The sequence below is a fragment of the Gossypium arboreum genome, chromosome 5 (genome assembly GCF_025698485.1).
Source record: "Gossypium arboreum isolate Shixiya-1 chromosome 5, ASM2569848v2, whole genome shotgun sequence".
Classification (NCBI taxonomy): domain Eukaryota; kingdom Viridiplantae; phylum Streptophyta; class Magnoliopsida; order Malvales; family Malvaceae; genus Gossypium; species Gossypium arboreum.
The window spans coordinates 15,233,960-15,249,903 of NC_069074.1; the positions used below are offsets into that span (position 1 = coordinate 15,233,960).

Sequence of the window (15,944 nt, forward strand, 5' to 3'; positions counted from 1 at the left end):
CATTAATCACAGTTCGTTCTTTTTCAATTTATCCTTCCATTGAACGAGAAAAAAGATTAATAAAGTAACTCATAAGAGGATTAAGATAGCTTTATCTTAAGTGCTTTTAAAATTCCTTCAAATATTCATTTACCTTTCCTTAAATAAGTATGATATTTTTAGTACTCAAGAAGCCGAGACACATAAATTTGGGTGTACAAAATAAACTTTGGTTTAACTTGTCTCCCTCGCATGCTTTTCTTTTGTTCTAGCATTTGTTTTAATATATAAAATGTGCTTTAACCCTAAAAAGAATTTAGACATTGCACATCTCAGCATAGTTAGAATCTCAATCCATTTTCCAAATACAAAAACTGGATCGTGAACAGTCATTTAATAGTGGGTTTTGATTGGGACAGAAAGAAACAAGGTAAATTGGCTTGTGACAAAAAAAAAAAAAAAAATAGAACAAGGACCAAATAAAGTTAAAGGGACAAAGCGTTTACACATGCTTTGGCTAACTTTCACTTTCCACAGTGAAGGAAAACAACAGAGACCATACAATTATGTAACAACCCCCCTTCAAAAGTTTTCAACTTTTTCATTGTTTTCCATTACAGATCAAATTACTCCGAATGGCAGATATAATAAAGCTTAACACAGTGCAAGATTAACGCCGTGGTTCCCGTGAAGGAAGGTTAAAAAGCAAAAGCTTTAACTTTTTTTTATTAATCCATTCCTAAAGAAATGAATGTCTAACTGCAACTCGGACTCGGAGCAAAACAGAAAGCTAATTGATTAAACTCCATTGTGTAAATCATTCTTAGTCTCACTCTCACACAGCAGGATATGGGTGGCAAAATAAGAACAAAGTAAATGAATGAACTATGGTCACACCTAAAGGAGACTTGACAAACAATGGAACACAAAGCAAACCAATTCGCTGACAATGTTTCCTTCGTATGTAGTCTACGATTGCCATTCTTTACGGATATCGAAAGTGTAGTTGATCTCCAAGTAGCACTTGTTGTCATCGTCCACAAACTGTAAGGAGAGAAATAGGGTAATGGAAACAATATCAGTAAGCCTTCGTATGAATGCACACTATCAAGATGGTACAAAATTTCAACTATGATTTCATTATCTATAACATGAGAATGACCCACAAATTTGAATCTCAAAAGCCTGTTTCACATGGATCCTGACAACTCATTAATGGGATGTTTATCAGTAAATTCGGAGACACCATCTAACAAGAAATCAAGTAATAAAAGCAACAGAGAACCAGAATCATACAAACCACTATGGATATTAATGAGCAAGCTTAAATGGCTTTTTATTTTATCATTGATTTTACCTTACTTCTAGCTGAATAAGATCCTCTAGCAAACATTCCAGATGGAGTTGTTTCTTCACAAATTTCATGTGTGTAAGGCTCTGCCTGGGGACTGAAGGTTCCGATCATCTCTTTCGTGCTATCAACTGGTACAAGAGTTCATGGTGAAGAATATCAAATCCAATGGTTAACATGAGAGGGTACAATTCTTCCATATGAACAACAGAGAAAGAGAAAGAGGAATTACCCTTGACACCAGTTTTCCAAACCATATTAGTGTACTTGAGGCCGGATACAATGTTGTTGCTCACTTGGAAAGTGAATTGCAGGCTGTATTTGCTTCCTTCTTTTAGGGTAAACCACAAGCCTTTAGGCTTTCCGTTCTCCGGAATTGGAAGTACCATATCAGGTCTACCATGTGATTTGATCGCAAGGCTCAATATCTTCACTTCAGGTTCTAGCTTTTCTATAACATCATAAACAATAGAAGAAAATGTCAGGATACAAAGAAAGGACACGTTACAGAGCATGGAAACCATTGATGAAATCATAGACAAAAAGAAGGTATGAAGCTTTACTCTACGCCTACAATGTTAAGATAAACTGTCCACCAACAAAAAAGTTACATTAAAAGAAGCTGAAATTCAATATGCAAACAAATTGATCTTGCATCCCATTCTTACCTTTTTAATAATGGTCTACCAAGTATTGCAACATTTGAGATCAAGGGATTATATTCCAGATATTTTACACACAATGTAAATTTCATCAACAGTGAAAGAAATCCTCAAGTTTCAAAGAATAGAAAATGAAAGACGAGAGAGAGAGAGAGAGAGAGAGAGAGAGAGAGAGAGAGAGATGTAGTAAGAGAAAGTCAAACCTCCAACGGACTCGAAATCCACAGTCCCAAGAAGTTGTTGCTTCCACCTCCTCAAACTCTCATCATCCTGAACCCTCAAATTCCCACCAAAATACAGATAAGATTTAACATTAAAAATGTTTCAAACAAAAAGAAAGATTAGTATATGAAGGAAGAGATGGAACAAAGGAACGAACCTTATCTTTTTCGAGTTGTTCTTTAAGGGTGCACTTCGGGCCTAACTCAATCTCCCTCTCTTCTTCATCATCATCGTCTTCGTCTTCAGTTGGACAAAGAGAACTCTCGCTTGCTTTTCTATTGATTCCAGGGGGATGATGTCCGTCAACGGCATCTTCGTTTGGAGGAATCTTTGATGGTGTTTTTGTCTCTGAAGCTTCACTATCAGTAGCACTCCCCTCCTTATCAAACCCCATGGTTTTGGGACTTGGATTCTCACCAACCGCCAAAGACATCAACAGCCCATCAAACAGGAACAAAGAGAAAAAGAGACTAAACACACTCGCCGAAGATATATACAATAGTAGAAACTAACAGAGTTTGCCCCAAAGCACAAAAGAACAGAAAAGATAAGCCAAAGAAAAAAAAAGAAAAAAAAACACTAGGAAGAATCTCAGAAGAAAACAACAAAAGATGAGGGAAACCTAATTCAAAAAAAAAAAAAGAAATATATAATATTAGTATTAAAAGAAGTATATTGGGTCAAAGAATCCCAGAAAAGTAAACGGAAAACAAATACCAAGGAAGGAATAGGATAACCCTTCAAACAAGAAAAGACACCAAGAAAAAAAGAAAATATAGGGAACGAATAGCAAAAGGAGATGGCGGTCAGATACTATGTAACATCATAAAATGAAACAAAAAAAGAAAAAAAAAATATAAGAGAGAGGAGGAAGAGTTGGGGAGATCGTGAAGGTCACTCACTCCTGCACTAGCTTCCACGCAGAGCACGATTCGAGGAGGGGGGCTTTTCGATTTTAAAAATCTCTTATTTAACAGGGAACACAAACTTGGAGGCAGAGATATACAGCCTAGACAGCCTCACCCCTTTGTTTAATATATATATGCCTTTTTCACATTTCCTCAGACACTGATGTTAATGATTGGAATAAAGGGTGAAAAGGAAAGATGTTTACGCGCTAAACTAAGGAAAAAGAAAGTAAAAGAGGGGAAAATCAAAGCATGGTTAAGGGAAGAAAATTATATAATTTCCTAAGGAAAGCATATAATTTTCATGATTTTATTTCAATAAATTATGAAAGAATAATTATACATTACAATTTTTAAAATTACTTTCTTTTTCTTAGTTTAAGGGAATTAAGGATTTTACTTTCCTTTTTTTCCTTTGCTTTTGCTTACAACTATATATAATCTTCATAATTTTAAATTTTTAATTATTAACACTCTTAAAATATTTTATTAAATTCAATTTATTTTAATTACATTGTTATTAAATAATTTTTAAATTTTAAAATATTTTAACAATTAAACTTAAATTTTAAAATTTTAAAAATAAAAACACCGAATTTTCAAAAATAAAAGTATATTTTAACGTTTATGATATGCTAAATAACCTAAGCTGACTGCTATTATCAACCCTTTGTCTTACTCGACACCATATATGGAGGGGGGCAGTGAGAGTACGCTAATTCTAACTTGTTTTGAGTCTCCAAGTGGGTGGTTCTGAACTATATGTCGTACTTGCAGCTTGCAACCCCCTTTGGGCATAACTTGTCAAAGTCTTTTTCATGGCTTCACACACAGTTTACAATTTCAATTACTGACATTCATTATAGGGGGGGCAACAGTTTCGAGGCAGAAAAAAGAAATCCATTCGCACTCCACCCTTTAAACAGATCTTCATTTTCAACTTGTTACTTGGATAATTGATGCTTGATTTACGCCACAATTGATATGATATTTAATGATATCGGGGACATAGAATAATCAATTATCCAGAAAATATACCCCAATTTTCTAATTCGTAATTATTTTCAGGCAGTCTTTCTGTCTGTCTAGCTGCTGCTCTTTTGATTTTGATCATTGATTAGTGATTAGGTGGTTGGAGAAACCAAAACTAATGCTTCCTGCACGTTTCTTCCATCTCTTTCTGTTTTGTACAACATTCATTTCATTTAACAACCTGCATTGATGAAGGGATTCAATAATACATGCATTATTCTCCAAAACTGTGCACTCTTCAACAAATTGCCTTTTTTTAAATTTGAGGGAGGTGGTTCTGTCATCATAATGGATATAATGAAGAACACAACTAACCTGCTTAAATTTGATGCAACACACAGATATTGAGCTTAGCCTGGTAATCGGTGTCATCTTAAGAATGGCAAATAGGTTGTAACAGAAATATTCATAGTTCTAACAATAAAACAAGGGGAATCATTGCTTGAATGACGATGAAACAACTCTCATGGTCCTACATCCGACATGATTAAGTTATAAAAAGCAGCTAAGGGCCCAAGGCTAAAACTTACAGTATAGTTTCATAAACAATTTCTGTGCTTGTTTTAATTAAAATAAGTTGATATGTACCATCAAATTATCTCAATATCGACAAAAAATAGTAATCCTGCGTAAAGAATGAACATTCATTGCCAAGTTCATTGAATTATATTGTTTATAGTTGTGATTACACATTCCAATAATAAAAACTATCAGCAGCCAAATTATTTTATTCATTTCTTTGCAGCCAAACATGAAATCACATAAGAATTAAATAAAATAAGATATAGGTCGGTAAAAGTGTGAAATCCGGTGTTACCTCTCTGTGATTGTATGAGGGAAAAAGAAAAAGGCAAGAAAATCTGCCGTCGCAACTGAGATTGAGAGCTCCAATTAGATCAACACTTTGATTGCGTCGTGAGAGATTAGGAGCCAATGCGGTCGGGTCGAAAACGATGACCCGAGATGATTTAGGTTTAGAAATTGCGCCATGGTTTTGGGCATTTTGCGATCCCAAGCTGTTTAGAAAGCTCTCTCTATCTTTCGGCCTTTTCACGGGCCTGGTTTTACTATTTCATAGGGATGGTTATTCGGATCATACATTCAAACGTGAATAATAAAAAGTTACTATTTATTGCAGATTTAAAATAAATGAGAATAGACCGATTGAATCTTAACTTAATTTGTATAAGCATTGTTAATAATGTGGAAAGATATGAGTTCAAATGCGCTAAATCGTATTATCTTCTTATTTATGAATTAAGGAGAGACAATAAGGGATTTTAAACTTTTTTGTTAAAAAGAACAGATATAATTAAAATCACATTTTTTTTTGAAATGAAAATAGAGATCGGGGAAAATACATTATCCAAATCCGAATCTATGACCTTTTTACGTTCTATAAGTTTTAATTTGCCAATGCTAAATTTAAAATTTTATTATGAGTAAGACAATTTAATCTATAATATATAATATAATATAATAAAATATCGTTTTCTGAAATTAAAGTAATTAAGTTAAATATTTTAAATTTTAAATTTTAAATATTTTAAAACAAATTTTATTATTGAGAAACTTAATTAATTAAATTATTTTAGATAAATTTAATTAATCTTTACATAATTAAATGAATATTATAATATACATTTATTTTAATGTGACATAATTATATTTAGCATATATTATATTTAAAAAGTTAGTAAATTTTCAATAGAGTTATTGATTTATATTATTTATGACATCAACTGAATTGTTAATACTTTAATTAAACTCAAATATAAAATTTCATAATCAATGGATTATGGTAGGTACACACTAATGTGTTGAAAAAAACATATATGAATATATTTATTAAAAGTTTATGTAATAATTAAATGAAATTTTAGTTGAAATAGTAAAGTTGAAAGTGTAAAACTATAATGTTTTAGGTTTAAATCTCGTAGATGTTTATTGATTTTATATAAAAATATTTTTGAGTAATATTTCCTCATGTGTTATTGTTAGGAATGTTTGGATATTTATACATGTTCTTGTAGGTGCTATTACAACTCATGATAGGGTCCCATTATTTTGTCTTGGCCCCATTACCTCTAGTATTGACATTCTCAGTCCCTAGTATTGACATTCTTTGCGAGCTCTTGCTGGGCACGTATTTACGGGGCAAGTGGTCCTTTCTATTCTTGGACGTCCGTCTACGGGTGGGTTCCATACTTGTTGAACGCGTGTCTAGGTGGCTTGCGAGGCATGCGGCCCTTTCTGTGAGCTTTCTGGGTGTTTGCGAGTTGAGGTGATGGCCTTGCGTTGCGAGCTGGGATTGCGAACTTGTCTTGATGTTCTCTTCGTAGCCCGTTTTGCACTCAATCTTCTAGTGGGACCTATTCGGGTCGCGGGTCGAAGACCCAAATCCCTTTTAAGATACGGGTCAGTAACTACTGATGTATAACAATCTACTCCCCCTTAGTGGGCCTAAGGGGCATTATAAAGTGGCAACCCTTAGGTCCACCATGTCAAGTTTAAATGCAAATTCCTGAATACGTTACGATCTATGATACATAACAATTGCTTTGCCACGGCATGTGCGGGTATCGAGTGTGCGTATATGACCGTTAAAAGCTGAACCATTTCCATCTGTTCGCTTCTGAATTATTGATTTTCCTCGATTAAACGAATCTTCAAAGAGCGAGAAGAGAAATCCCTCTTAAAAGGGGAAAACTCTAAAGCCCTAAATCTTTCATGCAGCATTCCGCAGCCTCCTAAGCGGCCATTTGTTTCCTCATAAGTTTCATTTGTTCTTGGAGAGCCAAGAACTACTGTGAAGGTGGCTCTTGGTTGAGAGGGAGTGGTAATCCTTGATTGGTAGAAATATTCAAGTCCAAATGACCAGAAGCTCCCTAATAAATCATGTTGTCGAGGTTTTCTGGTCTATCGGTGAACCATCTGGCGAATAAATATGTTTTGTTGTGTTGGTCACTGGAACCTAACGCTCTTGCTTGTCCCGATGAAGAGTTGAAGGGGAAAATTTCACATGGGTGAGCCATTTGCTTCAAAAACTGAAGAAAATTCAATCGAACTCGAAAAAAATCTGATGATCGGAAGTCTGTCTAAGCTCAGCGCACCAATTGTTGAGTAAGATATTCTCATGTGTTATTGATAGGAATGTTTGAGTATTTATACATGTTGTTATAGGTGCTATTATAGTTCATGATAGGGTCCCACTATTTTGTCTTGACCCCGCTGCCTCTAGTATTAACATTCTCTATGAACTCTAGGTTTGCTGGGCACGTGTCTACGGAGCATGCGATCCTTTCTGTTCCTGGGACTGAGGCGGTGGCTTACGGGGCACACGGCCCTTTCTGCGAACTCCCTAGGTGTATGCGAGCTGAGGTGGTGGCCTTATGTTGCGAGTTGGGTCCACAAGCTCGCTTTGCGAGCAGGATCCTCAAACTCACCTTATTGTTCTCTTCGTGGCCCGCTTTGCACTTAATCTTCTGGTGGAACCTATCCAGGTTGCAGGTCGAAGACCCAGATCCCTTTTAGGATTCGAGAAAGAGATCCGGGTCGGTGACTAGTGATGTATAACAAATATGAAAAAACAAAAATATCATCATATAATATGACTGACTTTATATAAAAAGCATAATTATTTAATTATTTTTCAAGTAAATTAAAGTACATAGCTTATAACACAAATTCAGTTATAGGTATCAATATATATTATGCATACACTATTATAACATATATAATATATCAAAAGCAACATATGTATAATATAAATGTATGATAAATACTAATAACAATGATATATAATTTTAATTTTAAGAGAATGTAAGTCGGAAAATTTAAATTAATATGGAGGTGTAGCATAAAATAATAGTAACATGTAGTAAAAGGGACATAACTAAACATTTTGTGGAGATTTAGAAAATTGTGGGTTTATAGGAAGGAATGATTGTGATGATGCGTGGCCAAAATCCGATCCATAGAGATACATCATCATTCACATGATTAGCAGAACATTGCATCTTCTGAAAGCGAAAGGGCAGGAACTGAATTATCAATCAAATCTTAAAAATGCAAATGGAGAGTGGACCCTTTCTTGTTGCTTTGCCACCGCCCTACACTCACTTCGTTCTTGCCTTTTCCTTTTTCCCTTCTTTGTTTGGCAATTGGCTTCTGTCCATTACCATGTATACAGATACATCAATCTTATCATTGCTCCTTTATTCCTCAATTGTCAATGGAATTTATATAAGGAATTGGAAAGTGAAAGTGAAACACCCTGCTTTTAATTATACTCAAAAGCTAAACATTAATTTGACCTTCATCCCTACCCTCTCTCTTCTTTTCATTACTGTGTATGCATGAAGAATTAATTATTTAAACTATTTGTGCTTGAAGTAAAGGCAGGTATGTTCATCACGAAATAAATATATAACATGCAATACTACTAGTTACAACATCGAACCATGATTCAAATTCTTTAAAGTGTGAGTGACACGAGGTGTGTCAATTTGCCATGTTCATCCATCCCTTTTTCTCTCTCTAATATCCTCGAATAATTTAAATTATTAAAGCCAGCCATTTACATCCTATAAATACCTCTCTTATTCACTTCCCTCCAAACACTTCTTAATATCTTGCTCTTGTGCTTTCCTTTGTATTCCATACCAATGGCCAGTGTTGAGGTAATGAAATTTTGTTTAGAATTAATATTCATCTTGTTTTCGTTACCATTGAACAACTTTGTTGTTTAGTAAGTAATGTAGGAGCCTGGGTAGCTGCATATTGAATCTTTGGCAAAACCAAAAGGATCGGTCTTCTTTTATTTCAACATCCTATGTTTAACAATTAACAATATCCATGGTCCTACTAAATGAACGAAATTACGCGATGATGAACTTTGTTTGGTTCAGTTAGAACAACATTAATATCTTAAAATGATTTTTGGGGCCTTCCTTCCAGGTTCAATCAACTGCAACAGCATTGCCAGAGAAGGAGACACCAGAGGTAACCCAGGTTGAGAAGCCAGCGGCCACGGAAGTAGAGGAAGCAGAAACAGATGCCCCTGTTGTAGTTGCAGAGGAAAGCGAAGCTCCGGTTGAAGTTGATACCAAAGAAGCCAATGCTGATGAGGAATAGAAGCCAGATGATACCAAAGAAGAGACTACAGAGGTGAAGCCAGAAACAGTTGCAGTAGAGATACGGTGGAAGCACCAGCAGAAGAGGAAAAGGCTGACAAAGCAGAACGAACAGGTTCCTGTTGTTGATAAGGCTCAGGAATAGAGAGCCACCATAATTAAGAAGAAGCTTTTATCTTACAGGGTGCATCACAGTCCTAGTGCCTCTGTTATTTGTTTATTATTATGATTTAGTGTTTTTGGTTCTATATGGTGTTAATTTGGGTCGAGGGTCAACACACATACCATGCTGATGCTTTTGTATGATTTATATTGTTTGGGTTCCAAGAGAGTTTGATATAGTGTGATATAGGATATGTGATCTCTATTATGTTTTGCATAAAGGTACATTTTTGTTTCATCATATTTACAAAATTCTCAGATAATTTATATCATACCTGTACTTAAATAGTTGAGTCCAGAAGAAGATAACGACATTTCTTGAAGGGAAAACGACAATTAAACTACACCGTCTTCTTATATAGCATAATATTTTATCCTATATCCTGTACAAATTTATCTGTGCAGTTAAAACCCGATTTTTAGCCCCCACCAAAAAGCGAAATATAACTAAAGTGTTTTTACCAGGTGCCAAAGCTGCACCTAATATGTTCTTGAGTAATAACATTAAGACGTTTTCGCATTTCACCCACGGAGGGATATGGTGGGAAACATATCCGGTAAAAGCAGGTATGAGAGGAAGGAAGATAATCGTACGGCTCCGACGTCTTATAAATATAAAGCCGGGAAGCTAAACACCGGAAACCTTCAACAGGTAGATACTTCACTGAGGTCCAGAAGAAAAGAAGTTGCTTCCTTTGATCTGCTGACATTTCTCTAACAATCTGCAAATTTTTTTCAACTTTCGAAAGTAAATTATTAGGCAGAAAAAATAGTAAAAGCATATGAGTTCATCAAGCCAAGTACTACAACAATCATTGCCTTTTATCTATTGATATGTTACTAACATAAACAAACCATCTTAAAACAGTTTCATCACTGCCTTAACCTCAACTAGTTATATCAAGAACTCTTTTCGAGGCTGATACAACTTCTTGGGCATTAACAGTCAGTTACTATAAATCAAGAACATTCTGGACATATCCTTGCTTCTGAGGTAGTCTCTCAATCACTGTTCTAATGCAGTTCAACTTTTTGTCTATAAGCTGTAAGTATCTAATAAAATATATAAAATAAAATCCAGGTTGTGATTTGCAGCAATTAAGCTTATCAAAAAGAGACAGGACAGAGGTAAAGACAATGGTTGCAATTTGCTAATTAGTTGTAGCATATTGACAATCAATTTAACAACATTCACCCTTGTTCCATACGCTCATTTTTCAAAATAACTGCATATATGTGACAAGCAGAATGAAAATTAACAATACAGAATTAGATTTTAAAGAAAACATAGATACCAAGACCATGTGTGATTAGAACACATTCCTATATGTCCATACCTCCCAGAACCAGGTTATTTGAGGATCACTTTCTTTGTAGCCATTGTACTCAGTATGTGCTTTCCAATCATCAACACAAATGGGACTTTCGCTGCCATACAACATCCGATCAAGGTCCTCAAGCTCTAAACTTTGGAAAAAGATCTTCTGGAGCCTTGGGTTAGAAAGAATATGGCCGAAACCTTGGGAAAAATAGTCTACCTGTTCAGAAGTAGATGTTGAAAAGCGATCACGAATAAGAAGATTAACATATTCCTGTCTATTCCTGCTATTTACTACAATGCTTTTCCCACCAGCGCATAGTTCCACAACTCTCCTGGATCCTAACTCCTCAACTTCTCTAACAAACGTCAGCCCTAAAGCATCTGAATCAATAAACTCAGCATCCATCTCCAGAACCTTCTTGCAACTGCTATACAAGCATGGATCTGCCTCTCGTATATCTTCCAAAGATATATCCATGCCAGCCAGTTGTAAGAAAAATACACGATCAAAGACAATACCCACTTGCACTTTATGCATCAATGCCAATGCAATCACGCGTCCAGCAAAACTGAAATACTCGAGGTGCAAAGGATCCATCCTAGATGCTGCATATAGAAGAAAATAAATAAGTAAGCATACACTTGCGCCAGAGTAGAGGGAAATCCATGCAACTTATGAAGTATCACAGGGTCTTCAAAGACTGCTTAAAAATATAAGAAAATAATTAATAATAGAGAACATTTCAAAAGGAACCTAGTTCCATGAATTTTCTCAAACAAGCAACAAACAGAATCTGGTTTCGATGGCAACACTCAAAAAAATGAATCAAGGTCTTGATGTCAATAAAATAATATAACGGAGAAGCAAACATGTTTCATCTTGTGAGGTTGGCCGACAATCACATAAATCTCAAAAAGAATTAAAGTAGTCCTCTCGGTTAAGCTCTCTCAAATTCTTGTTCACAACCAGATTCAAAGCCTTACTTTCTCTGCTTACTTCATTTTGGATTCTCTCCCCTCACCGCCCTTTCTATTGTTCCTGTTCCTCAACTCAAAACTCAAGCGACTAATGGGCTATTGTCTTTTCTATTGTTCCTCTTTCTCAACTCAAAACTCAAGCTACTAATTGGCTATTGTCTTTGTTTCATAGCATATAATAACATATACTGCCTTTGGGCAGGTTGAGATGGTGTAACATGTAAGGTGCCATATCCAATGTGCCAGACACATCTTGTATTACCAGGCATGCAATATATTTGGAGTAAATTACATAGAATGACCAATGCAGACAAACAAAACATGAAGCTTACAACAGTAAAGTGAAATACAAAGCCTCATTTGGTCTACATAGAATATCATGCTTAGGTTGGAAAGGAAACAACTGTTTCTTAAAAGCAGCCCAAAACCAATGAAAACTAGAGATCTAAAAACCCTTCAATGACTCATCAATTGAAATTCATACTCAGGGTCTGAGCAGAAGAAACAATAAAGATTGGAAATAAATCATAGGTCTCACTTGCCAAAAGCAAGAGAAGGAAGAAAAATGGGTAAGAAAACATAGGCCAACAATTCAGGTATGCTTTGAACTCAACACTTACTAGGACCATGAGAATCTCTCTTTATGTCATTAAGGATACCTAGAAAGTACACTGTAAATAGTATTCACTTGTTTTCACATTCTGCTAAACAAAATTTTGATGCACTGTTTCTTTCTTTGAAGCATGATAATTGACAACTGACATGGATAGGTACTTTTGCTTTTAATTTGCTAGAGCCTGCACTGCATGTGACATAATTTAACCAGTACAAAATGCGAAGACAGTCCTCAAGAATTTTACCTTTCTACTACCTCAATCCATATTTACAGACAAACAAGAGAACACCAACACAGAAAAATGACAGATAAAGAGAGCAGTAAAAATTCTTCACTAACTGAAAGTAAGTTCAGAATTTTAGAGGAAGATTACCAGGATTAGGAAAAAATCTTCTACGATCATAAGCACAAGGCAAGAAAAGGGCATTCTCCGGATTGAATATAGCTTGGCATACCAATAAAAACCACTCCCTCAGTACACCAGGGCCAGTGGCTTCTTCATTTTTGAATTCCATGAACAGACCAGCATGAAGTGATTCAGAGTCCACACGAGCAATGTATTCAAATGATTCAGCCAATAACTGAGACCTGTCAATCAGCATCTCATGCAATTCCTCATAGTCATCTTTTACCTCAGGAAACATCATCATGACCAAATGCCTCCTGGATTCAAAATTGGTAACATCCTTGTGCTCAAGTAGCCATTGATTATCATCATCTCGCCTGGAGAATCTAATTATTAAGGCACACAAAGAAGCCTTCATATTCCTCAAAACCATCCAAAACTTTTCTTCAGCACCTTGATAAAGTTTTGAGATGCCATTTAGTTCCTTCAAAATGGAAAGATACAGGGACCAACCTGAATGAACAAATTCATCGCCATTGCTTCCTCTTGCCACAAGGCTTTCCTCCACTCTGATAAGGCAATTTTTCATTTGATGCAACAATTTATCAAATATGATATGAAGATTCCTAATCTCATCCCTATAGAGAGGATGGTAATCAATTGATATCGGAATTCGGGACTCCACCTGCTCAATAATGGCAGACTTCAAAGGGTTCAAGAATGCTACGAATTCCCGGAAATGACTCGATGATGGTCCCTCACTAGTGGTTGAATACAAACTAGAATCCAACTCCTCAGATAAATGACTAACCAACTCATTAAAAAAGGGAAAAATCTCCGGCACGGTAAAGCCTTTAACCTTTGCCCGCATTAAACCCATAGAACTGCTAACACTTTCAAGCAACACGCTCAGTGTACTTCGACACCAAGCATACAAACTATCCTCATTAACAACCTTCCGTAGTAACTTGCAAAACTCTAATGCTATTGGTGCACAATAAGAATGCAGCTCTTTTGGTAAGTCCATCCTACATGATGTTAAGAAATCTCTTATTGAACTATTTGCACACTGCTTATTACCGTCAATAGGAGAAATATAAAGCATTACCAAAGCGGCAGGAGCCGAAGATACCATAAATATCTGCAAGTCAGCAGAAGCAACCTTGCCGTTGTCCTTGTGAGCAATTGTGAAGAATTTGTCCAAGCAACCTTTGATGCTTTGGGTTGGGGAATGGACCGTTTGTCCTCGGCAAAGGGAGGAAATAAGGGAGACCAAGTCGTCCATGACTTGCCAGGTTTGCGGGTGGTCAGTGGATCGCATACGGCCGACGAGTTGGAGACCGGCATCGTTTTCGATGTGGCAGTCTGCTAGGGATTGTTCCCACTGTAGCTGTTTCCCATGATAAATTAACCGTTGTTCGAATACTGGAATTCCTGTCATCACATGAATCCGTTCGTGTAGGGATTTCACGGTGTCCTCCGAATTAGCCGTGACTACCATGGTCTTGCCCCCCGAGAACATCCGGACAAAGAATTGGAGGCGTGTGGAGGAAGAAGAGGCGGAAGACGACGAAGCATCGGAAGAGGAAGGGCGGCAATCGATGAGAGAAGCAGGGAAGGCGAAAGGTGGGGCTTTGGACACGGCTGCGATCGGGTGATGGTGATCGTCTTTTCGCATTCTAACAGGGACTAAGGGAGCCTCGAAGTCTTGGTCGCCGTCGAAAGCAAGGGCATAATCGTCGAACTTGCGCTTGGAGGAAAGGCGATGATCGTAGCCGTTGGAGAATTGATCAACGGCTGGGGATGGGAAGAGAGACATTGGAGGGTAGAGAGCCCCCAGCCTGGTATGGTTGGGGGGAAGCAGATAATCAAGAAGCCGACACAAACATCAAAAAAGAAAAAACAAAAGCTTGAAATTGGAAAACCCCTCAAAGGAATAGAGATGGAAAACCCTATGGAAAATACAAAATATAAGGAAAGAACTTGTAGGCAAAGGATCCAAGTTTTACACACTCGCGCGAGGCCTGTGGTGTCGTCACCTAAGCAGCGCAACAAACACTATTAACTAATAAATCTTATGCTATTTTTTATTTATTTTTCGTATTTATGTATTATCTGTCTATCAGTATCTATATTTATACTTAATATTAAGTTTTACTGAGTAAATATCATGAAATAATAGACATTAATTTAATTTAAAAATTATTAAAATATTTTTATACATAAAATAATATATATTATTATGAGGGTATTTTTATCTTTTACATTTTATTTAAATTTTATACTAATATTAAATCCTAAACTATGTTGGTATCACGAGTTAACATACATTAATTCTTTTGAAAATTTACTAAAATATCTTTTATATATAAATTGAGAGATATATTATCATAAGGGTGTTTTTATCTTTTGCATTTTATATAAATCTATATTTATATTAAGTCTTAAACGTGTTGGTATCACAAGTTAATATACACCAATGCAAGTTTAAAGGATAAAAGAGACGAAAAATTAAATGGAGGGTTAAAATGACTTTTTGTAATGTTAAAGGACAAAAAATCATTATGTCAAAAAATTGCTGATAATTATGTAACTACAATGTAATTGATTCTTTTTTTAATAGTAAAAATTAAATTAATTTATTTAATAGTAAAATATTAATTTAATTTAATCGATAAAATATAGTGACCTACTAGATGTATTTATTGTTAGATTAATGTGCAATAGATTTGATCATGGTCGATTCAGATTCAGGTCTAGCCGATGTAAAATTTTAGGTCAATTTTCTAGGTCTAGGATCAGCTCAACCCGAAAAATATCTAAAATTTTGTCCAAACCCAACTCAGTTTAAAAATACTAAACTCGAGCCCAACTCAGCTTGCCCATATTTACTTTATAGATTTTTTAAATAAAAACAAATTTTAAAAATATAATACATCAAGTACATTAAAATATTAAAATAAATATTTTTAATAAATAAAAAATATTTTATACTTAATTAACAATAAAACAAGAGTTATAAAATATCTAAATAATAACAATAAAATAATAATAATAATATAATAATAAAATGGCAATAAAACAATAACATTAAAAAGTTTAAATTAATTTGAATTAGACTTGGTAAAAAACCAATCCAAAACTCACTCGTTTACAAAACAAACATTTTTTTATAAAACTTATTTTTAAATTTATATTTTCATTCAAATCTCTATTTTTAAAACGGATAACT

General features: G+C 35.2%; 2 protein-coding genes and 2 long non-coding RNA genes across 5 annotated transcripts; 1 reads left to right on the top strand and 3 right to left on the bottom strand.

Moving 5' to 3' along the window:
• Positions 1–677: 677 nt before the first annotated feature.
• LOC108450070 (rho GDP-dissociation inhibitor 1-like) lies at positions 678–3,299 on the bottom strand. Its single transcript, XM_017747515.2, has 5 exons — positions 2,372–3,299; positions 2,196–2,262; positions 1,563–1,781; positions 1,337–1,461; positions 678–1,023 (listed from the first exon to the last, which is right to left on the bottom strand). The coding sequence occupies exons 1-5, from the start codon at positions 2,645–2,647 to the stop codon at positions 949–951; spliced, it is 762 nt and encodes a 253-aa protein (XP_017603004.1). The 5' UTR covers positions 2,648–3,299; the 3' UTR covers positions 678–948.
• A 1,006-nt stretch (positions 3,300–4,305) lies between these two features.
• On the bottom strand, positions 4,306–5,251 carry LOC128293351 (uncharacterized). The gene is made up of 2 exons (XR_008283537.1): positions 4,972–5,251; positions 4,306–4,335 (listed from the first exon to the last, which is right to left on the bottom strand). It is a non-coding gene; the product is annotated as an uncharacterized LOC128293351 (long non-coding RNA).
• Positions 5,252–8,584: 3,333 nt separating this feature from the next.
• LOC108453431 (uncharacterized) lies at positions 8,585–9,703 on the top strand. Its single transcript, XR_001866556.2, has 2 exons — positions 8,585–8,836; positions 9,114–9,703. It is a non-coding gene; the product is annotated as an uncharacterized LOC108453431 (long non-coding RNA).
• Positions 9,704–9,765: 62 nt separating this feature from the next.
• Positions 9,766–14,820, bottom strand: LOC108453430 (E3 ubiquitin-protein ligase UPL5-like). 2 transcript variants are annotated; one of them, XM_017751528.2, is made up of 3 exons: positions 12,740–14,820; positions 10,789–11,378; positions 9,766–10,173 (listed from the first exon to the last, which is right to left on the bottom strand). In XM_017751528.2, the coding sequence occupies exons 1-3, from the start codon at positions 14,529–14,531 to the stop codon at positions 9,910–9,912; spliced, it is 2,646 nt and encodes an 881-aa protein (XP_017607017.2). In that variant the 5' UTR covers positions 14,532–14,820; the 3' UTR covers positions 9,766–9,909. The 2 variants fall into 2 exon arrangements, with proteins under 2 accessions (XP_017607017.2, XP_017607018.2); XM_017751529.2 differs by having other exon boundaries at positions 9,766–10,190; positions 12,740–14,788.
• Positions 14,821–15,944: the final 1,124 nt, after the last annotated feature.